The sequence below is a fragment of the Crocuta crocuta genome, unplaced genomic scaffold, assembly GCF_008692635.1.
Source record: "Crocuta crocuta isolate KB4526 unplaced genomic scaffold, BGI_CrCroc_1.0 scaffold1012, whole genome shotgun sequence".
NCBI classification, from domain to species: Eukaryota; Metazoa; Chordata; class Mammalia; order Carnivora; family Hyaenidae; genus Crocuta; species Crocuta crocuta.
Window position 1 is genome coordinate 161380 of NW_027530844.1, and position 24276 is coordinate 185655.

The 24276-nt window shown below is 37.5% G+C and overlaps 1 protein-coding gene across 1 annotated transcript in view; it reads left to right on the forward strand.

Annotated features, from left to right (window-relative positions):
• The window catches only part of OPHN1 (oligophrenin 1), a 404963-nt gene that overhangs the window by 140164 nt on the left and 240523 nt on the right, over positions 1–24276 (forward strand). Inside the window, 1 exon segment of the mRNA XM_077769252.1 lies at positions 16390–16491. Coding sequence (XP_077625378.1) covers positions 16390–16491 — 102 coding nt within the window.

Below are 24276 nucleotides of genomic sequence, written 5' to 3' on the forward strand. Positions count from 1 at the left end.
AATCTAGAAGGAAAGTTAAAAAAAAAAAAGTCACCCACCCCCACTTTTGTTCTTGGAAAAAGCTGCTCCTCCAGCACATATACTAAAATTACTGGTGTATAGACGTGGAATTGATTTCTGTACATTGATTTTATATCCTGCAACTTTGATGAATTTATGTATCAATTCTAGCAGTTTTTTGATGCAGTCTTTTGGGTTTTCCATGTAGAGTATCATGTCATCTGCAAAGAGTGTAAGTTTGAGGTTTTCCTTACAAATTTGGATGTCTTTTTAATTCTTTTTGCTGTTTAATTGCTGAGGCTAAGACTTTCAGTATTATGTTGAAAAACAGTGTTGAGAGTGGACAACCCTGTTGTGTTTCTGACCTTAGGAGGAAACCTCTGTTTTTCCTCATTGAGGATGATATTACCTTTATGGTATTAGGGTATGTTCCCTCTATCCCTCTATCCCTCTAACCCTTTTGAGGGTTTTTATCAAACTTAACAGAGGACCATGGGGGAAAGGAAGGGGAAAAATAGTTGGGGAGACGGAGGGAGGCAAACCATGAAAGACTCTTGAATACTGAGAACAAACTGAGAGCTGATGGGGGGTGTGAGAGAGGGGAAGGGAGTGATGGGCATGGAGAAGGGCACTTGTTGGGATGAGCACTGGGTGTTATATGGAAACCAGCTTGACAATAAACTATAAAATAAAAAAAAGAAAGGGTGCTGTGTTTTGTCAAATGCTTTTTCTATATCTAATGAGAGGATCACATGGTTCTTATCCTTTTATTAATGTGGTGACTCATGTTGCTTGATTTGCAAATATTGAACTAGCCCTGCAGTCCAGGAAATAAGTCCCAGTTGATCATCGTGAATAATTATTTTAGTGTATTGTTGAATTCGGTTTGCTAGTATTTTGTTGACAGTTTTTGCCTCCATGTCCATTAGGGATATTGACCTGTAATTCTCCTCTTTAGTGGGGTTTTTGTTGGGTTTTGGAATCAAGGTAATGCTGCCTCCACAGAGTGCATTTGGAAGCTTTCCTTCCATTTCTGTTTTTTGGAACAGTTTAAGAAAAATAGATATTAACTCTTAATGTTTGGTAGAATTCCCCTGGAAAGCCATCTGGCCCAAGATTCTTGTTGGTTGGGAGATTTTTGACAAATGATTCAATTTCTTTGCTGGTTATGGGTCTGTTCAAATTTGTATTTCTTCCTGATTCAGTTTTGGTAGTGCATGAATTTCTAGGAATTTGTCCATTTCCTCCAGATTGTATAGTTTGTTGCCCATAATTTTTCATAGCATTCTCTTATCATTGTTTGTGTTTCTGTGGTGTTGGTTGTGATCTTTTCTTTTTCATTTGTGATTTTATGATTTGGCTCCCTTCTCTTTTGTTTTTGATAAGTCTGGCTAGAGTATTATCAATTTTGTTAGTCTTTCAGAGAACCAGCATTTAGTTTCATTGATCTGTTCTAATGTGGGTTGTTTTTGGTTTTGTTTTTGATTTTGTATGTTGTTTATTTCTGTTCTAATCTTATTATTTACCTTCTTCTTTAGGCTTTAGGTTTTATTTGCTGTTCCTTTTCTAGCTTCTTTAGATGTAAGGTTAGAGTCTGTATTTGAGACCCATTCCGCCTTTTTGAGATAGGCCTGAATTCCAGTGTACTCACACTAGAAGTCCAATGTGCTACCAATTGTGCCACAGAGCCTGCGCTTGAATTGCAGTGTACTTTCCTCTTAGGACTGCCTTTGCTGCATCCCAAAGAGTTTGGACTGTAATGTTTTCATTTTGCTTGCATGTATTTTTTATCTTCTGTAATTTCTCGGTTAACCCATTCATTTTTAGTTGGATGTTTTTTAACCTCCATGTATTTGAGAGCTTTCTGATTTTTTTTTTCTTCTGGTTGATTGCAAGTTTCATAATGCTGGGTTCTGAAAATATGCATCATATGATCTTGATATTTTTGTATCTGTTGAGGGCTGATTTGTGACCTAATATTTGATTTGTTGTGGAGAATGTTTCATGTACACTTGAGAAGGATGTGTATTCTGCTGCTTGAGGATAAAATGTTCTGAATATATCTGTTAAGAACATCTAGTCCAGTGTGTCATTCAAAGGGGCGCCTGGGTGGCTTAGTCGGTTAAGCGAGCGACTTTCGCTTAGGTCATGATCTCGCAGTTCGTGGGTTCGAGCCCCGTGTCGGGCTCTGTGCTGACTGCCAGCTCAGAGCCTGGAGCCTATTTCAGAGTCTGTATCTCCCTCTCTCTCTGACCCTCCCCTGCTCACACTGTCTCTCTCTCTCCTAGAAATAAATAAAAAAAAATATTTAAAAAAAAAGCCATTGTTTCCTTGTTGATTTTCTGCTTAGATTATCTGTCCATTGAAGTAAGTGTGGTGTTAAAGTCTCCTACTGTTATGGTATTATTGTCAATGAATTTCTTTATGTTTGTTATTAATTGATTTATATATTTGGAGGTCACATTGGGGGCATAAATATTTACAATTGTTCGATCTTCTTGATGGATAGACCCCTTAATTATTATACTATGCCCTTCTTCATTTCTTGTTGCAGTCTTTTTTGAAATCTGCTTTGTCTGATATAAGTATGGCTGCTCCCTCTTTCTTTTGACATCCATTAGCATGATAGATGATTCTCTGTCCTCTCACTTTCAATTTGTATGTGTCTTTTGGTCTAAAATGAGTCTTTTGTAGTCAACATATAGAAGGATCTTGTTTTGTTTTATCCATTCTGATACCCTATGTGTTTTGATTGGTGCATTTAGTCTATTTACATGCAGAGTAATTATTGAAAGGTATGAATTTAGTACCATTGCATTACCCAAAAAGTTGGTGTTTATTGTGATATTCCCTGGTCCTTTGCCGTCTTTGTTACTTTGGTCTTCCCCCCACCCCCACTCAAAGTGTCCCCCTTAAAATTTATGGCAGGGCCAGTTTAGTGGTTACAAACTCCTTTAGGTTTTGTTTTTATGGAAAAGTAACTCTCCTTCTGTTGTGAATGACAGCCTTGGTAGATAAAGAATTCCTGGCTGCATATTTTTCCACTTCAGTACTTTGAATATTTCCTGCCACTCACTTCTAGCCTGCCAAGTTTCAGTGGAGAGGTCTGCCACCAGCCCTATGTGTCTACTCTTCTAGGTTGAGGACCTTTTGTCACTAGCTCTTTCAGATTTGTCTATTGTCTACTATGCTTCTTCAGTCCTTGTGGTCACTGTATCCAGTCAGTTTTGCATCTCAGTATACCATTTTTTATTTTAGCCTGAACAGTTTTTAAGTTTTTGATCTCCAGGAAGAACTTCTCTGGTGTCTTCTATGCTTTTTTCAAGTTAGGTAATAGTCTTATGATTGTTGTTGCAAATTCTTGTTCAGATATATTACTTGCCTGTTTCGAGCAACTCCCTGGTGGTGATTTCTTCTTGACCTTTCTTTTGGGGGAGAATTCCTCCATCTGGTCATTTTGAATATGTTTCTGTATTTTGTGCATTTTAAAAGCTTGTTATGTTTCCTACACCTGATAGTACTTCTACATTATAAAGGGGTTATACATTGTGTAAGGTCTGTCATTTTGGAAGCTGTTTCTGGTGTATGCTGTGTGTTCTCTGCTGTTGCGTTTTGGCTGCCCTTTCTCACTGGTCAGTATCTGCTGAACTCCTCCTTGCTTGCAGTGGGGAGTATTTGTACTTTTAATTAGGTATGCCTTGATTTGTTTCTTGAAAAAATGGGGGGAAAACCCTGATCCTCAAAAGAGAAAAGAAAATGGAACAATAAAAACCAGAGACTCAAAAAAAGTACAAGGCTGAGTCCAAAGAAAATGGTAGGAAGAAAAAAAGAAGAAAAGACAAAAGAGAGAAATAGAAAAGAATAAAAAAGCCTGCTCCAAAAAGAGAAAAAGAAAAAAACAAGAAAATATGATCCTGATTCTAAAAGAAAAAAAGAAGGAAAAAAAAAGAAAAAATAAGTAAACCTAGTCCTATTTCCACCAAAACTGCACGTGTCATTCTGAAGCATTACATTTTCATTACACTTGGTGTGTGCTTGGTGCTGCCTGTGCTGCTCTTCTGGAGAAAGGGTTTGCTTCACTGGCTTAAGGTCAGTCCTGCTCCACTAAATACACAGTTGACAGGCACAGTTGGTGGGGTTTGCTGTAGGTGCCTCCAGCCTCCACTCGGGGCTTCTGTGTTGCTCACAGAAGTCCTACAGTGTTGTTGGGTGGAAAATGGCACCACCTTAATTTCTTGTCCCCAGACAGGGGGTCTCAGTGCCCCCCTCCACTGTTCAGACAGCTTCACAGAATATTGAGGGCAGTCACCTCTCTGTGTGCCACAACTCTCCTGCATTTTTTATTTGCCGTGTGGCTTGTATTCCAAACCCAAAGTCCTAAAGGACTTGGCACTATGGGAATCCGCGCCCACCCCTACTCTGAAGTAGAACATTTCCATGCTGAATCTGTAGTCCTTTGCCCTGAAAAACAGTCCCGTGCCTGTGCAGTCTGTGGAATTTAAGGAATCTACAGTCTAACACCACTAATAGCGGCAAAGGTTGTATACCCTCTCCGTGCACCTATGGCCTCTACTGATGAAAGTCATTTTTCTGTTGCCTGTAGGGGCTTTTGTGCTTGGGGAGGCAATATACCCTCTTCAAAAAGAACTCCAGGAAGGGGAATGTTCTCTTCCAATGTGCCCTGGAGATCCCTACACCGTGTTATGCAATGGGGGGCCATCTCCCTTCTCCCCAGGAGCTCGTGCCACAGCTCCGCTTTAGAGAAAGTTGCACACTTCCAGAGCCTCAGAGTCTGAGCTCCAAATGCTCTTTGCAAACAAGCAAGCATACATATAAAGAAAAACCACAACACTCAATACTTCTCACTCCCCAGTCCATGGTCTAGAGAGGTTTTCCTCTTGTGTGAACCTGATGCCACACTTTCNTTGCCTCCTCTCCTCCTCTCCGTGGTTCTGCCATTTTTTATCTCCCCTAATTCACTTCACACACCTTGCACATGCCACACTGTCTCCCTCCAACTGTGGAGATCCTTCTTCTACCAAGCAGATGGACATCCTGGGTGTTCCAAGTAATCTGACCTCAATATAGCTGTATTTGAGGGATGAGGAAAGCCCAGGTCCCCCTACTTCTCAGCTAACTCAACTTCTCCTTTATAGACTGTTTTAAAGTCTATTTTGTCTGATATAATTCTTTCCACCCTGGCTTTCTTTTGACTTCCATTTGCATGACGGATATTTCTCCATCCCTTCACTTTCACTCTGCTGGCATCTTTAGGTCTAAAATGAGTCTCTTGGGCAGCATATGGATGGGTCTCTTTTTTTTAATCCATGCTGTCACCTTGTGTCTTTAGTTCAAGCATTTAAGTCCATTTACATTCAAAGTAATTACTGATACATATGCATTTATTGTCATTTATTATTTTGTGCTTATTTCTGAAGCTTTTCTCTAATCCTTTCTTATCTTTCATTTATGATTTGCTGATTTTCTTTAGTAATCTATTTGGATTTATTTCTCCTTATTCTTTGCATATGTATCAATGGATTTTGATATATGGTTATCATTAGGTTTGTCTATAACCTCTTCATATAGCAATCTATATTATGTTGATGGTTATTTAAGTTTAAACCTATTCTTTACTCATCTCCTCCCCACATTTTAGCTATATGTTGTCATATTACATCCTTTTATTTTGTTATTTCTTTGACCTTTTGTTAAAATAGAAAGTCATTTTTACTGCTATGTTTCCTATCTATAAAGATAAACTGTCAGTTTTGACCTCTCTTTTCCATTCAAGGAATTACCTTTAATATTTCTTACCTGATTGGTTTAGTGACCAGGAACTCCTTTAGTTTTTGTTTTGTTTTGTTTGTCTTGGAAACAGATGATAGCTTTGCTGAATATAGTATTCTTGGCTGCAGATTTTTCCCATTCAGCACTTTGAATATATATCATACCATTCCCTTCTGACTTAGAACGTTTCTGCTGGAAAATCAGCTGATGATAGCCTTATGTGGTTTTTCTTATATTACTATCTTCTTTTGTCTTGCTATTTTCAAAAGTTTGTTCTTTATCACTATTATGATTTAATTGGAATATTTCTTGATGTGGACCTGCTTTTGTTGATTTTGATGGAAGTTCTCTGTGCCTCCTAAATCTGGATGTCTGTTTCCTTCCCCAGATGAGGGAAGTTTTCAGCTATTATTTCTTCAAATAAGTATTCTGCCCCCTATTGTATTTAATTTTTTCTATTGGTACCCCAGTAATACAAATGTTCTTACATTTAATGGAGTCATTGAGTTCCTTAAGTCTCTTCTCATTTTGCAAAATTAAGTTTTCTCTCTTTTGTTCGGCTTAATTACTTTCCATTACTCAATCTTCTACATCATCACTCTGCTTCTTCCAACCTGCTGTTCATTCTATCAAACATGTTTCTCATTTTGTTTATTAAGCCTTTTACCTCTGCTGTGTTATTTCTTATCCATGTTTTAAGAGTATCGGTCATCTTTTCCACCCTTTCCTGAAGTACAGTGATTATCCTTATGATCTTTACTTTAAATTACCTATCAGGTATGTTATTTATAACTGTTTTGCTTACATTTCTAGCCATGGCCTTTTCCTCTTTCATTTGGGGTAGATTTCTCTGTCTTCTCCTTTTGTCTATGTCTCTGTGCCTGTTTCTTTGTATTAGGAAAGTGAGCTGTATCTTTTATTCTTGAAGCTAGTGGCCTTATGAAGAAGAGGTCCTGTAATGCCCTGCTGTGTAGTGTCCCCTATTTCCCAGGGCCTGGCATTTCCAGGGGTGTCTCCGCTATTTGCTCCATGTGTTCTGCTGTTTTGTTCTGTCTGCTTTATTCTTCAGGCCAGTTGTATGCAGGGGCTTTCCTTGCCTGAAGCATGCAGCATGTAGTTCCTGGCCTGAATGTAGTGCATTTTAACTAGGTGTGCTCTGGTCTGATTGTGAAATGAGATCTGTCACCCCCACTCCCAGAATTGAGGCTCTGCTAAACTCCCATGTTGGAAGATGTGGTTTGGGCAGGGATTTCACCACCCTCCTGGGGGGTGTGTCCCCAAAACCCTGGGACTAGGTAAGCATCACTGGAAAGGGTGGGTCCACCAGAGCACAGGGGGTTAGGGGGCTTGATGTAAGCATGTGAGGTAGGGAGTGTTGGTGCTGCACTCGTTCCTGCATATGGCTCTGTGCTTATGCTGAGGTACAAGGCATGGAAATGGTACCAGCCAGTTACTTTGTTCCCAGAGGGGTCTCTCCCGGAATGCTGTCTGTCTGCAGTATGCTCCAAGATGAGCAAATAACCTCCCCACTGTGTGCTCCAGGGTCTTTAGATTGCTGTTTTCATGCTGTTTGTCCCTACGTCGTTTTCATTTCTCTCCACGAGCAGCAAAATGCTCTCCGGGCTCTATCCCAGACAAGCCTCCCGACCTTTAAAACTCCAAGCTTCAAGGCTCCCTCCTTATAAGAATGCGAGAAATTTGGCCCCTCTTGTTTTCCAAGCCCATTGCTATCGGGATACATTTTCCCTATGAGCTCCCTTGTTTGCTAGTCTGTCTCTCACCCTCCTCTTGGACTGAAGCAGCTATGATCTGTTTCTCTCCCAAACCACATCTCCATTGTTTCTACCTTCTTTCATATGGGCTCTTCTCTGTTTTCAGTTGTGGAGTTTGTTCTGCCCATCTGTATGTCAATTTCTACGGCTTTTAAGATGATTTGGTAGTTATGTAGTTGTACAGGAAAATAACATTAATGATATTGTATTATATGTTTAATCCATAAGTAAAATTGAGATGGTCATAATAATGTAATTATTGAATATGAATCAAAACAAAATTGCAATATAAGTATAATAGGAGTATCAGGAAATGGGTTTGGGTTGAGGGCCAAAGGAGATGGTGGTGATAATGAGACAGGGAGAGGAAAGGGCTAAATCCTCATTTATTTTTGCAAGTTAAAAGATAACACACAAACCTTAAGAATTAGTAATGGCAATATAAACCTTTATTTTTGAGACATTAGAAATGTTAAAGTAAATAATAGAATAATTGGCTTAGGGATGAAAAAGTTTATTTCTGGAGAAGGCGAAATGGAAGAAAGGTGGCTGGGGATAGCTTCATGTCCTAATTCACTGCATGGAACTAAATGATCATGTGAATAAATGACGTTTTAAAATTCTTACACATGGGGCGTCTGGGTGGTGCAGTCGATTAAGTGGCTGACTTCGGCTCAGGTCATTATCTTGCGGTTTATGGATTCAAGGCCCCTATCCGGTTCTGTGCTGACAGCTCAAAGCCTGGAATCTGTTTCAGATTCTGGGTCTCCCTCTCTCTCTGTCCCTCACCTACTCGCACTCTTGTCACTCCCTGTCTCGAAAATAAATAAACATTTAAAAAGAAATAAACATTTAAAAAAATAAAAGTCTTACACATGAATGTTACTTAAGTGATCACTTGGGCATTATGAGTTNATTTCCCCCCTTCTTCTCCCCCATGGTCCTCCGTTTAGTTCCTCCCAATCCTCCTATATGTACAAACATACAATACTTGTCCTTTTCTGCCTGACTTATTTCGCTCAGCATAACCCCCTCAAGGTCCATCCATGTNCAGGGTCTATTGCTATTCAGTGTCTGATTCTGTGCGAGTTCGGCTCATCATGTTGGGGTCACTAGTTATGGGTTGGGCTTTCAGTTTTATCCAGCAATGTCAAGGATGGCAGAAAGGATTACTGAAGACTCCACAAGTCAAGAGAGGTGAGAGGAAGGCTAATATGTGGAAAATCAAATAGCTATTTCCCTGGTTAAGGAGATTATACAGAATGCATTATACTGCTTTCTGGCCATGCTGAAAACAGCTAACCAGTATCTTGTTAATGCATATTTAGGGGTTGGGTCCTGCCTATGCTCATGAATTCCTTAGACCATATTATCTATGGAATAACCTATGGTCAGCCTGGGCCTGGGCTTGAGCCTTGGTATAATGGCTGATGATAAATGTATTTCTTTTTTTAATGTTTAATTATTTATTTTGAGAGAGAAAGAGAGAGGAGAAGAGGGGCAGAGAGAGAGGGAGAGGTAGAATCCCAAGCAGGCTCCACATTGTTAGCATAGAACCTGAAATGGGGCTTGATCTCACGAACCATGAGGTCATGACTTGAGCAGAAATCAAGAGTGGGATACTCAACCAAGTGAGTCACCCAAATGCCCCAAAATTAAATCAAGAAATTTTCATTTATAACAGTATCAAAACATTAAAGCACCTAGGTATAAATTTTTAAAAGCATTTTATTTATTTAAGTAATCTCTACACCCAACATGAGGGCTGAAATCATGACCTTGAGAACAAGAGTCACTTGTTCCTCTGACTGAGCCATCAAGGCACTTCCTAGGTGTAAATTAACAAAAAAGTACAACACTTGAACATTGAAAACTACAAAACATTAATGGAATAAATTAACGAAGATCTAAATAAATAGAAGGATAAATGGAAACATATCTTGTGTACATGAATTATAAGACTTCAGATTGTGGATGATAATAGTCACAGAATTGATCTACAGATTTAGTGCATCTGTACCGAAACTTCAGCTGGCCATTTCCTTTTCTTTCCTCTTCCTTCCTTCCTTCCTTCCTTCCTTCCTTCCTTCCTTCCTTCCTTCCTTTTTCTTTCTTTCTTTCTTTCTTTCTTTCTTTCTTTCTTTCTTTCTTTCTTTCTTGCAGTAGAAAAATAGATATTAACATTTATTGATTTTTTGATTTAACAATTGTTGATTTTGCAAAATCTTCATGTTCCCTTTTCTTTTTTTTTCTCTTCACAGTTTATTGTCAAGTTGGTTTCCTATAACACCCAGTGCTCATCCCCACAAGTGCCCTCCTCCATGCCCGTCACTACCGTCCTGTCTCCCCCACCCCCATCAGCCATCAGTTTGTTCTCAGCATTCAAGAGACTCTCTTCGTTTGCCTCCCTCCTTTTCCTCAACCATTTTTCCCCTTCTCATCCCCCATGGTCTTCTGTTAAGTTTCTCCAAATCCAACTATATGTGCAAACATATGGTATCTGTCTTTCTCTGCCTGACTTATTTCGCTCAGCATAACACCCTCAAGGTCCATCCATGTTGCTACACATGGCCAGATTTCATTCTTTCTCATTGCCATGTAGTATTCCATTATATAGATAAACCACATCTTCTTGATCCATTCGTCCGTTGATGGACACTTAAGCTCCTTCCATGTCTTGGCTATTGTTGAGAGTGCTGCCCTGAACATTGGGGTCCATGTGCCCATATGCATCAGCACTCCTGTATCCCTTGGGTAAATTCCTAGCAGTGCTATTGCTGGGTCATAGGGGAGTTCTATTGTTAACTTTTTGAGAAACCTCCACACTATTTTCCAGAGGAGCTGCACCAGTTTACCTTCCCACCAACAGTGTAGGAGAGTGCCCATTTCTCCACATCCTCACCAGCATCTATAGTCTCCTGATTTGCTCATTTTAGCCACTCTGACTGGCGTGAGGTGGTATCTCAGTGTGGTTTTGATTTGTATTTCCCTGATGAGGAGNTGTCAAAGGTTAGTTTCCCATCCATCTGTGGGTAAAATTCTGAGTTCTCTATTCTATTCCAGTGGTCTATGTGTCTGTTTTTGTGCCAACACCATACTGTCTTGATGATGACAGCTTTGTAGTGGAGGCTAAAGTCTGGGGTGGAGATGCCTCCCATTTTAGTTTTCTTCTTCAATATTATTTGGGCTATTCGGGGTCTTTTGTGCTTCCATAAAAATTTTAGGATAGTTAGTCCTAGCTTTGAGAAGAATGCTGGTGTAATTTTGATTGGGATTGCATTGAATGTGTAGATTGCTTTGGGTAGTAATGACATTTTAACTATATTTATCCTTCCAATGCATGAGCATGGAATGTTTTTCCATTTGTGTCTTCTTCAATTTCCTTCATACGTTTTCTATAGTTTTCATCATATAGATCTCTTATATCTTTGATTAGTTTTATTCCTTGGTATATCATGGTTATTTTCTGCAATTGCGAATGGGATCAGCTTCTTGATTTCTCTTTCTTTTGCTGCATTAAAGGTGTATAAAAATGCAGCCAATTTCTGTACGTTGATTTTGTACCCTGCAACTTTGCTGAATTCATGGATCAGTTCTAGCAGGCTTCTGTTGGAGTCTGTTGGATTTTCTATGTAGAGTATCATGTCATCTGGGAAAAGTGAAAGTTTGACTCCTTCTTTACCCATTCTGATGCCTTTCATTACCTTTTGTTGTCTGATGGCTGATGGTAGGACTTCCAGCACTGTATTAAACAACAATGGTGAGAGTGGACTTCCCTGTCCTGTTCCTGATCGAATGGTGAAGCTCTGAGTTTTCCCCCATTGAGGATGATGTTACCTGAGGGCTTCTCATAGGTGGCTTTTATGATGTTTAGCTAAGTTCCTTCTCTCCCTACTTTCTCAAGGGTCTTTATTAAGAATGGAAGCTGAACTTTGTTAAATGCTTTTTCTGCATCTATCGACAGGATCGTATGGTTTTTATCTTTTCTTTTGTTAATATGATGGATCACGTTGATTGATTTACGAATATTAAACTAGCCCTGTAACCCAGGAATGAATCCCACTTGGTTATGGTGGATAATTCTTTTTATGTGCTGTTTAATTCGATTTGCAAGTATCTTGTTGAGGATTTTTGCATCCGTATTCATCAAGGATATTGGCCTGTAGTTCTATTTTTTTGCTGAGTCTCTGTCTGGTTTGGGAATCAAAGTGACGCTGCCTTCATAGAATGAGTTGGTAAGTTTTCCTTCTCTATCTATTTTTAAGAATATCTTGAGAAGATTGGGTCTTCACTCTGTTTTAAATGTCTGGTAGAATTCACTAGGGAAGCCATCTGGCCCAGGGTTCTTATTTGTTGGGAGATTTTTGATAACTGATTCTGTTTCTTCACTAGGTATGGGTCTTTTCAGATTTTCTGTCTCTTCCCGTGTGAATTTTGGTAGTGAATGTGTGTTTAGGAATTTGTCCATTTCTTCTAAGTTGTCCAATTTGTCGGCATATAATTTTTCATAGTATTCCCTGATAATTGCTTGTGTTTCTGAGGGATTGGTAGTAATAAGTTCATTTTCCTTCATGATTTTGTCTCTTTGGGTGCTTTCTCTTTTGATTTTGAGAAGCCTGGCTCGAAGTTTGTCAATTTTGTTTATTTTTTCCAAAACCCAACTCTTGGTTTCATTGATCTGTTCAACTGTTTATTTGGATTCTATATTGTTTATTTCTTCCTGATTTTTGTTATTTCTCTTTTCCTACTGGGTTTGGGGTGCTCTTGTTACTCTCCCTCTAGTTCCTTTAGGTGCTTTGTTAGATTTTGTACTTGGGCTTTTTCTAATTTCTTGAAATAGGCCTGGAGTGCAATGTACTTTCCTCTTAGGACTGCCTTTGTCGTGTCCCATAGAGTTTACATTTTTTAATTTTCATATTCATTTGTTTCCATATATTTTTGAATTTCTTCTCTAATTGCCTGATTGGCCCATTCGTCCTTTCTAGGGTGTTCTTTAACCTCTATGTTTTTGGAGATTATCCAGACTTAATATGTGGTTGACTTCAATTTCATAGCATTGTGTTCTGAACGTGTGCATGGTATGGTCTCTCAGTTCTTCTATATTTATGGAGGGCTGCTTTATATCCCAATATGCGATCTATCTTGGAGAATGTGCCATGTGCACTTGAGAAGATAGTGAATTCCGTGGGCTCAGGATGTAGAGTTCTAAATATATTTGTCAAATCCATCTGTTCCAATGTGTCATTCAAGTCCACTGTTTCTTTATTGATATTCTGTCTAGTTGATCTATCCATTACTGTAAGTGGAGTATTAAAGCCCCCTGCTATTAGCACATTCTCATCCATAAGATTGTTTCTGTTTGTGATTCATTGTTTTATGTATTTGGGTTCTTCCGCCTTTGGTGCATAGACATTTCTAATTGTTAGCTCTTCCTGATGGATATACCCTGTAATTATTATATAATGATCTTCTTCATCCCTTGTCGCTGTCAGCTGATCATTTTCAACACATTGATAATGTGATCCTAAAATCAACATTGAAGTCCAGGGTAGAAAAGAAATATTGAAAAAAAGACTCACAATCTTTAATTTCAGAACTGACTATAAAGCTATAATAATCAAGACAGTGTGGTGCTGACAGGAAGACCGACATATAGATTAACATAATACAATAGAATTGAGATACCAGAAATAAATTTATGCTTTTATGGCTAATCGTTGTTTTATGAGGATGCCAAAACAATTCAATAAGGAAAGAACAAATTATTTTGGGACTACTGGATATCCATATGCAGAAGAATGATGTTGAAGCCCTATATTACACCATATTAAAAAATTAAAACCCAAAAATATAAAGTTCTTAGAAGAAAACTTAGGTGTAAATCATCATGACCCTAGGTCAGACAACATTTTCTGAGATATGTCACCAAAAACACAGGAAATCAAAGAAAATAGGCTGATTAGACTTTATAAAATTAGAAATCTTGCTCTAAAGGACACCACCAACAAAATACCAAAACAATCCAAGGAGTGGGAGAAAATACAGTATAGCTAGTATTCAGACTTATATAAAAAATTGTTATAACTCAAAATGGCCAGTAGACACATGAAAAAAACATCATTAGTCCTTTGAGATGTGTGAGTCAAACCACAGCAAATGCAAGTTAACACCCACTAGGTGGTTTATAATCAAAAGATATGTAAGTGTTGGTGAGGATGTGTAGAAATTGGAACTCTCACTCATTGCTGTTGGCAATGTAAAATGATACAACTGCTTTGGGAATCAGTTTTGCAGTTTCTCAGAACGCTAAACATAGAGTTGCCATATGACTCAGCAAGTCCACTGTTTATATATACATAAATGTGTGTGTGTGTATGTGTGTGTATACATGTGTTTGTATGTGTATAGATATATACACACCCAAAAGATTTGAAAACGTAAACACATAAAATCTTGTATATGAATGTTCACAGAAGCACTATTCATAACAGCCAAGAAAATGGAAATAACCCAAATGTCCATCAAGTGATGAATTTATTTAAAAAATGTGGTATATCTATGTAGTCAAATATTATTCAGCCAAAAAAGATAAAGTACTGATGCATGTTACAACATGGATGAACCTAGAAAACATGCTAGTGTAAGAAGACAATCACAAAGGGTCACATACTTCATGATTCCAGTTCTATGAAATCTATAGAATATAAAAATCCATAGAGATAAAAAATGAATTGTAGCTTTTTATGGGGGCAGATTTGGGAGAAGGGGGAAATGACTGCTAACAGGTATAGGGTTTTTCTTAGGTGATAGAAATATTCTGGAAGTAAACAGCAATGATGGATGCACAGCTTTGTAGATATAATAAAAACTACTGAATTGTCCACTTTAAAAGGATAAATTTTTGGGCCCCTGGGTGGCTCAGTCAGTTGAGTGTCTGACTTCGGCTCAGGTCATGATCTCATGGTTTGTGAGTTCACGTCCTGCATCGGGCTCTGTGCGTACAGCTCAGAGCCTGGAGCCTGCTTTGGATTCTGTGTCTCCCTCTCTCTGTTCCTCCCCTTTTCACTCTCTGTCTTTCTGTCTCTCCTCCAAAAATAAATAAACATTAAATTTTTTTTTAAAATAAAAGGTTAAATTTTATGGTATATGAGTTACATTTGATAATATTTAATTTAGAAATTGAATTGGAAGGGGAAGTGACCAACAGAACTTTATCTGTTCCTGGAGAAGTCACTAACATTTTCTGGCTCTAATGCTCTCTTCAAACAATTGCTTCTTTAAATAGATTTACCAGCTGGAGGAACAGTTTGTCCTATCTATATGTTTTGTGTGAATATTTTTGCCTCCTGTGTTTTGGTATCTGAGTTTGGGCTGGGGATANTGGTTATTTACAGGCATCCTGAGTGTAATTCCTCTCATAATCATCTGAGCTTTATTTGACTATGTGGAATTAATCACATAGATCTGTATATTATGTGAGTTTGGACAAGTTAATTCTCCTTTTTGATCCTTAAGTTCCTTTACAATATCTACTACTCAGGGTTTAGAAGACTAAATGAAATAATGCATTATAAGTATATAGCACACTGCTTGGCCTGTTGTAAGCCTCAGTTAATGTTAGCTTACTCTCTACTTCTTTACCTTTGGAAAAAACACATTCCTTACAGGTCATAGTTCACGAAAGCTCCATCTAGGCTTCTTGCCCAGGAACAGATTGCCTCTAGAAATCAATCATGGATGAGTTTTTTTTTTTTCTTCCTTTTTTTATCTGTGTGTCCCTGCTGTGCCTCTTTTATTAACTGGCACACTGTAGGTACTCAGTGAATTTGGATTTACTCTGACACAACACAAGCCTTTTCCATGAATTTCCCAGCATGATGTTGAGAGGATTGCAAAGTGTCAGTATTTGTGTGTAACAAATGGGCATTGTAAGTGCTCCTTCAGAAGTGTGTGACTTCCAATTGTGCTGAGGCAAAGAGCTTAATTAAATTTCATACTTAAGGAGAGTGATGGCTGAGTTATCCATCCCCTGTAAAGCCTTTTTTTTTTTTTTATGAGAGAGAGAGAACTAGAGTACAATCAGGGAAGGGACAGAGAGAGAGGGAAAGAGAATCTTACACAGACTCAAAGCCCAGCGCTGAGCAGTCCGACACAGGGCTTGATCTCATGACACCACGAGATCATGACCTGAGCCAAAATCAAGAGTTGGGCACTTAAGTGGCTGTGCCATCCAGGCACATAAAGCTTTTCAACTCTTGCTTTCCAAGCTACACATTCTAGGATTGTTTCCTTATTTTAAACATCATCTTTTAACATGCGGTAGTAAAATTCTTAAACAATAACAAAGAACTCATAATTTATAGAGGCAGTTCAAGGTTCCTATTGCCTTGGAAATGTTTTGCTTATTAGACTGTCTAAATGCATTGTATATGACTTTTAAAGGCATATATTTAGTTTACCACAGTTCCTTATTTGTATTTTTAAAAATTGAATGAGTAGTGAATACATGTACGAAAAAGAAAGATGTTGGGAAGAAGAAAAAGTAGTAAGTGTACAGACCCATTTAAGTGTCATTTTCTGAGCAGCAGCTCCCAGGGCCATCGAGTGTACCAAAACAAACTGCCCTTTGTTTAAGTGGAATGGTTAAGGGTTATATTTGAGGTAATTTAAATTGCTGAGACCAATGCAAAAGCAAATTCTCTCTTTACTTGTCCTTCCCAGAGGCTAGAGATATGGAGAACGTGACACTGCATCCTTCATTCTCAGTTGTGAGCAGAATAAATTAAAAACTAGACATCTTAATCTGTGCTTTCTCTCCCACATCTAGGAGCGGAAAAAGAAATTTGAAAAGGATGGTGAAAGATTTTATTCTTTGCTGGATCGTCACTTACATCTATCTTCCAAAAAGAAAGAGTCTCAGTTACAAGAGGTATGTTCACAAAGCCTGTTTCCACCTGCTACTGCCAGCTATGCCTTGGTAACATTGGCATCTTCCTATTACAAGGAAGGAATTTTCCTTATACCCTGCCTCAGCAGGGAACCACTATAATAGTAGTCTTACAGTTAAAACCTTTGCCTGGGACTCAGGAGCCTTGAGTTCTCAAACTAGCCCCTCCACTCACTCAGTGTGTGACTTTTTGTTGTTTTTTATTTGTTTCTTGGACTTTAGAATAAATAATTTAATATATAACTAGTGTTTATGTCAAAAATAAAATGTTACTTTGAGAAAATAAAATTTTACCATGCAACACCATTACAATATCACTGAACTATATGCCTTATGCTCTGCCTTTTATTCCTGTGACTTATTCATTCCATAGCTAGAAGTCTGTATCTCCCCCTCCCCTTCACCCAATTTGTCCGTCCTTCTCACCCCCTTCTTTTTGACAACTTATCAGTTTGTTCTCTTTATTTACAGGTCTGATTCTGCATTTTGTTTACTCATGTTTTGTTTCTTAGGTTGCACATATGACTAAAATTATATGGTGTTAATCTCTCTCAGTTTGACTTATTTCACTTAGCATAATACCCTCTAGGACTATCTGTATTGTCACAAAAGGCAAGACGTCATCCTTTTTGTGGCTGCATATTATTCCAACATCCACATCTTCCTTATCCATTCATCTATCAATGAATACTTAGGTTCCTTCCTTCTTTTAGCTATTACAAATAATACTGCAATTATGTTAGGGGTGCATGTATCTTTTTGAATTAGTGTTTTCATTTTCTTTGCCTGAATACACAGTAGGAGAATTCCTGTGTCATGTGGTAATTCAATTTTTAATTTTTTGAGGAACCTCCATGCTGCTTTTCACAGTGGCTGCACCAGTTTACATCCTGCCAACAGTACATGAGGGTACCTTTTTCTTCACATCCTCACCAACACTTGTTATTTCTTGTCTTTCATGGTATGACTTTGGATAACACATTTTTTTCTTGGACTCAGTTCCCCTATCTGTCAAAGGAGGAGTGATTTTCAATGATCTCCAGAGTCCCTTTAAGTTCCATGTTTCTGATTCCAAAATTCACATGAGGATGAAGTTAGACTAGTACTGTATTTGGTAGACCAGGAACAATTCTTCTCCTTTTTTCCCCAAGATACTCCAACATTAACTTTTTTTTATGGACTTTCAGGGACTTCAGTTCAAATAAACCACTACTCCATGAATGCATACCACATGCCAGGCACTAAGCTGGGTGCAACAGGACTACAGAGACAATGAGATATACTTTCTGTCCTGTAGCTTATATTTGAAATGCTAAAATAAGATTACACATGACACTTAGACAAGTAGCATCTTTTTACATACTATAACATGTATCTGTATGTGGTGTCCTTATGGGGGAGGAGGTGTTTGGAGAATAAAAAACTTACATTTGGATGTGGAGATTTGCCTTTCTAAAATAATTGCCCATTCAATTTGCGGTGGTCATTCAACAAAAGGTAAAGTCCCTGACAGATAGAAATGGAGAAATGGACCTTTCATGTGGAGGGCAATAACCCCAAGAATGGAAAACACGGAGTACGTTTGGGAAATAGTTTGACCAGAGCTTTCATTACTATTGGAGAGTAGTGAAATACAAATGCTATCAGGCAAGTTGAGGCTATATTATGGAGTGATAGGCTCAGGGGTTTGTATTGAATTCTATTGGCCCTGAGAAGATCAATGAGAGCTTTTGGTTGTACAAACAATATGAGTGAAATTCTGATTTAGAAATCTTAAACTATATGAGGTTATAAGATGAACTAGACCTGAGAGAGACTGGAAACAAACAAACAAACAAAAAGCAGTGTAGGAAAGTATTGCAATGATCTAGAGGAGAGGGTCTAAGTCACAAGGGTGGCACTGGAGAAGGGAGGAAAGGAATTAACTGATTAAAACTGCTTTTAATGAAGAATGGATCTGTGTGTTAGATAATAGATCCAGTAAAAGATGGAGATATTGTAGATTCAAGTATAAAGAGAGATATTCAATCGAATAAGATAATAGACATGAGCTGTGAAAGTTCTTAGAAATCATCTTGTTGAAAGTTATATAAATGTGGCAAAGCTGATATGTGATTTGGTGAGTGTCCATTACATCATGTAAGGTGCTTCAAGGTGACGAATCAGAGCCTCAGCGGTGGATAGAGTTAGTACTGAAAAAGTGAAGGACTATTTTTCTTCCATAAACTAGAATGAAGTACAAGTCTGGGGTCTTATGTCATTTTTCTTCTGCATACCTTTGTTTTCTTCATTTTCCATCTATTCTGTGTTGAGTTCCTAGGTAGAAGAGAGTTAACATATAAGGCCTGAGTCTACTATGATTAGGAAAATCTGATTATAAGATTAACTCTTGGCTGGTATCTGGGAACTTGGCTAGTGGACAATTTCTTACACAGATACAATTTCCCTAAACGGTAAGAGTGACTCACTGTGCCTAGACTGCCTGTACAAACTATGTGGTTTATGTTGAATGTCTTATTTTCTTCTGGGAGTCCAGAGTTTTGGTATATGCTCAGCAGCTGGTGCCTGTGTAGAGGCACTAATAAAAACCTAGGGCACTGAGTCTAAAGAGCTTCCCTGGTAGACCACAGACCATATTTTTGCACTTGTGTTGTTACAACTTGTTGCTGGAGGAATTAAGTGTGTCTTTTGTGACTGTATTAAAGGAGCACTCTTGGAAGCTTTCACCTAGTTTTCATCACCAAGATGATCATTTAGAGGATGAAGTTAGAAACTTCATCCCTTGTATTTTTTCCTTTGCTGATTTTCCTTTATATCCTTCCACTAAAATAAATCTTAACCATGAGTGTGACTATATGCTGGATTCCTTTGAGTCCTCCTAGTAAATTACCAATTGTCTAGGGGTTTGGGACCCCTGGGACAGTCCAAATTGTTCTTTTGGAGGTTTTTACAATGATAGCTTCTGGAATGTCCTAGCAGTTTGGTTGCTATATGTAGATGTCCTTGGTGACTTTCCTAAAGAGCAAGGATGCAGCCTTTAAGCTTCTTCAATTAAAAATAATCTAGGGGAACTTGGGTCACTTTCTTAATATCAAGAGACTTTATTTTTAGAGCAGGTTTAGGTTTACAGAAAAGTTGAATCATAAGTATAGAGTTCCCATATATCCCTAATTCCCAGCATACAGTTCTATTATCATTTGCACAAAAGATGAGCCAATGCATTGTGCATTCTGTGGGTTTAGACAAACCTATAATTACACAAATCCACCATTACACTATCATGCAGAATAGTGTCACTGCCCAAAATATGTGTGGGTACCACCTGTTCATCCCGCCATCCAGCCATATCCCCAAACTGCTAGCAACTATTGATCTTATCATCTCCATAGTTTTGCCTATTCCAGAATGTTTTATTGTTGGAATTATACAGCATGTAGTATTTTCAGTTTGGCTTATTCAGTTTAGCAGTATGCATTTAAGGATCTTCTGTGTCTTTTCACGACTTTAATAACTCACTTATTTTTAGTGCTGAATAATATTCTATTGTGTGGATTTGCCACAGTTTATCTTTTCACCTATTGAAGGATATCTTGGCTTCCTCTCAACTTTGTCAATTACTAATAAAGCTGATATAAATATTTGAATGAAGGTTTCTGTGTACATAATTCTGCAAATAATTTGGGTAAATACCAAAAGAGCACAATTGCTGGATTGCATGGTAATAGTATATTTAGTTTCTTAAAGCTTCTTACAGAAACTGCCAAATTATCTTTCAAAGTGACTCTACCATTTTTTTGTTTCTATCATCAATGAATGAAAGTTCTTATTGCCCTTATTGCTCTCTTTGTCAGCATTATGTGTTGTCTGTATTTTGGATTTTAGCCATTCTAATAGGTATGTAGTGATCTCTCATTGCTATTTTAATCTTCGTCTCCCTAATGACATATGATGTTTAACGTCTTTTCACATGGATTTTTGTCATCTGTAGATCTCTTTTCGTAAGGAATCTGTTCATATATTTTGCCATTTTTATTTTTTTATTTTTTTAATGTTTTATTTATTTCGGGGTGGGGGGGAGGGAGGGAGACACAGAATCCGAAACAGGCTCCAGGCTCTGAGCTAGCTGTCAGCACAGTACCTGATGTGGGGCTTGAACCCACGAACCGTGAGATCATGACCTGAGCCGAAGTCGGACGCTTAACCGACTAAGCCGCTCAGGCGCCCCTATTTTGCCATTTTTAATTGGATTATTACTGTTGCATTTTAAGAGCTATTTGTTTATTTTAGTTTTATTTTTTATTTTTTTAAAAGAATGTCCTTCTCCTCCTCTGTGTGCTTTGTTCCCCTCACNTAAGTTCTAGTTAGTTAACATACAGTATATTAGTTTCAGGAGTAGAATTTACTAATTCATCACTTACATATAACACGCAGTGCTCATCACAACAAATGCCCTCTTTAATACTCATCACCTGTTTAGCCTATGTCTCTGTCCACCTCCTTTCCAGCAACCCTCAGTTTCTTCTCTATAGTTAAGAGTCTGATGGTTTTCCTTTTTTTTCATCCTATATTCATGTTTTGTTTCTTAAATTCCACATATGAGTGAATCATGTGGTATTTGTCTTTCTCTGACTTATTTCACTTAGTATAATGCTTTCTAGCTTCATCCATGATGTTGCAAATGGCAAAAGTTTATTCTTCTTGATAGCTGAGTAATATTCCATTGTATATATACATATACACCACATCTTCTTTATCCATTCATCAGTCGAGGGATTTTGGTCTCTTTTCATAATTTGGCTGTTGTTGATAATGCTACTTTTTTGTGTATTTTAGANCCACCACCCCCGTCCCCTAGCCTATGGCTTGTCTTTTCATTTTCTTAACAAGTATATCACAAAGCAGAAATTTTTAATTTTAATAAAATCCAATTTATCAGTTTTTTCTTTTGTGTATTATGCTTTTGATGTTATATATAAAAAGTTATCACCAAATCCAAGGTTACCTAAATTTTATCTTATATTATCTTCTAAGAGTTTTAGGGCTTTGGTTTTTACATTTAGCTCTGTGATATATTTGGGGTTAATTGTTGAGAAAAGTGTAAGGTCTATATCTAGATTCATTTTTTGTATGATGATATGCATTTTTTTCAGCACCATTCTTAAAAAATTTTAAATCTTTATTTTTGAGAGAGAGAGAGAGAGAGAGAGCGAGCAGGGGAGGGACAGAGAGAGATTGAGATATGGAATCCAAAGCAGGCTCCAGGCTCCACGCTGTCAGCATAGAGCCTGAAGCGGGGCTTGAACTCATGAATCGGGAGTTCATGACCTGAGCCAAAGTTGGACGATCAACCGACTGAGCCACCCAGGTGCACCCAGCACCATTTGTTGAAAAGACTATCTTTGCTATTTTTAAAAATTTATCTATTTTTAATTGAAACTGTAACATATGTATATACACAAAATAAAAATTTGAAATAAAATTATACTACACACTATAAAAAGGTATACAAAATATTAAATCCTTATCATTCCAGATTCCCAGTCCTCTCCTTCCCTTCCATAGAGGCAATTCCAATTACTAATAGCTTGTGAAATTTTCCCAAAATATTCTATACACATATAAGCACATATGTTCCCGTTTTAAAAACACATGGAAGTCTGCTATGCACAGTGTGCTTATCTTGCTCTTTTTAACTTAAGAATATACCTTGAATATTGGTTTATAGCACACATACTGACATTTTCCCTCCACAGTTGTGTTGTATTTCATTTTATGAACTGCCATGGATATTTAAACAGTCCCTTTTTCCCCAACACTTCCAAAGCCATTTCTGGTCAATGAGAGTCTCTGCAGGTAAATAGCCTGAGTCATAGCCCAAGCTAGATAAATTCCCAGGTTTTCTTTAAAAATTTTTTAATGTTTATTTATTTTTGAGGAAGAGATGAGTGTGAGTGGCAGAGAGGCAGAGAGAGAGGGAGACACAGAATCTGAAGCAGGCTCCAGGCTCTGAGCTGTCAGCACAGAGCCTGTCATGGTGCTCGAACTGATGAACTATGAGATCATGAGCTGAGTCGAAGTCGGACGCTCAACTGATTTAGCCACCCAGGTGCCCCCCACCCAATTTTTATAAAGACTTTACCTTAAGAAGTATTTGGGGGATAAAGTAGATGCTCAGAATCTAAGGCTGATAGAAACAATGAATGAAGACTATGATCCTGATTTTCTTATATAATATCTACATTGACTCTGGATCTTTGAGACAAAAATAAATATGACCCTTTAAAAAGATGTCTCAAGAGTAGGTCCTTTGAATACAGTAAATCTGGTATTAGAAAACAATATCCATTTTATATTATCTTCTGAGATAAGATTAGTGAGCTATCTGCTAATACTGCTCATGGGAGCAGTATTTTTTAAATTGCACACTGCCACTCACTTAGTAGGTCATGATATCAATTTCGTGACTCATTCCCTACATTTTGTAAAATGAAAGAATAAAAAGGAAAAATCATAGTGCATCATTTGTAGTGTTTTTTAAACCTGACAATACTCTTTTATTTTTACTACAGTGAAACAGTACAACATTTTATATCATGTCCTAGTATATGCATACTTATCTTTGCTTCAGTGTATTGCCTTTGCTCGTTTGTCAGAGATTGATTGACTATATTGATGTATAAGTATAACTTCCAGGCTTTCTATTCTGTTTTATTGATCTATTTGTCTTTTCTTTCACCAGTACCGCATTGTTTTGATTATGATAGCTTTATAGGAATTTTGAAGTCAGATAGTGTAAAATACTTCAATTTGTTCTCCTCTCCCAATATTGTGTTGGTTGTTCTTGCATTTATCCCTGTTTATATAAACTTTAGAGTCACTTCATTGATATCCAGAAAATAGCATGCATTAAGTTTGAATTGGATTGCATTGAATCTATAGATCAAGCTGTGAAGAATTGACACCTTGATAATATTTTCTATCCGTATACATGTAATATTTCTCCATAAATTTAGATCTTTGATTTACTTTATTGGCTTTATAGTTTTGATCATGTANTCAAAATTCTTTCTAATGCAAATAATTCTGTGGGTTTTTTTTAATGTTTATTTATTTTTGAGTGAGAGAGAGACAGACAGAGTGCAAGCAGGGGAGGGGCAGAGAGAGAGGGAAAAAGAATCTGGAGCAGGCTTCAGGCTCTGAGTTGTCAGCACAGAGCCTGATGCAGGGCTCAAACCCACGAACCATGAGATCATGACCTGAGCTAAAGGTAGACAGACATTTAACCTACTGAGCCACCCAGGCGCCCCTGTATTTTGGTTTTTTTAATTTACAATTTCAATGTCCACTGTTAGTATGTAAGAAAACAATTGATTCTTTATATCAAGTTTGTATCCTGTAGTTGTGTTATCTGTTTACTTATTAGTTCCAACAGATTTTTGTTGATTTTTTGGGAATTCCTATAACACACAATTGTGTCATGTGTGGAAAAAAAAGATAGTTTTATTTCTTCCTTTCCAATCTATATACTTTTTGTCTCCTTGTTTTATTGCATTAGCTTAGAATTCCACAATGATTTGAATAGGAGTTCTTCCTGATGTTAAAGAGAAAATATCTAGTTTCTCAAAATAAAATATGGTGTTAGCTGTAGGTTTTTTGCAGATATTCTGTATCATGTTGATGAAGTTGCCTTATAATTTTAGTTTGTTGAAAGTTTTTCTCTTAAATGGATGGGTGTTGGATTTTGTCATATTTTTTTCTGTATCTGTT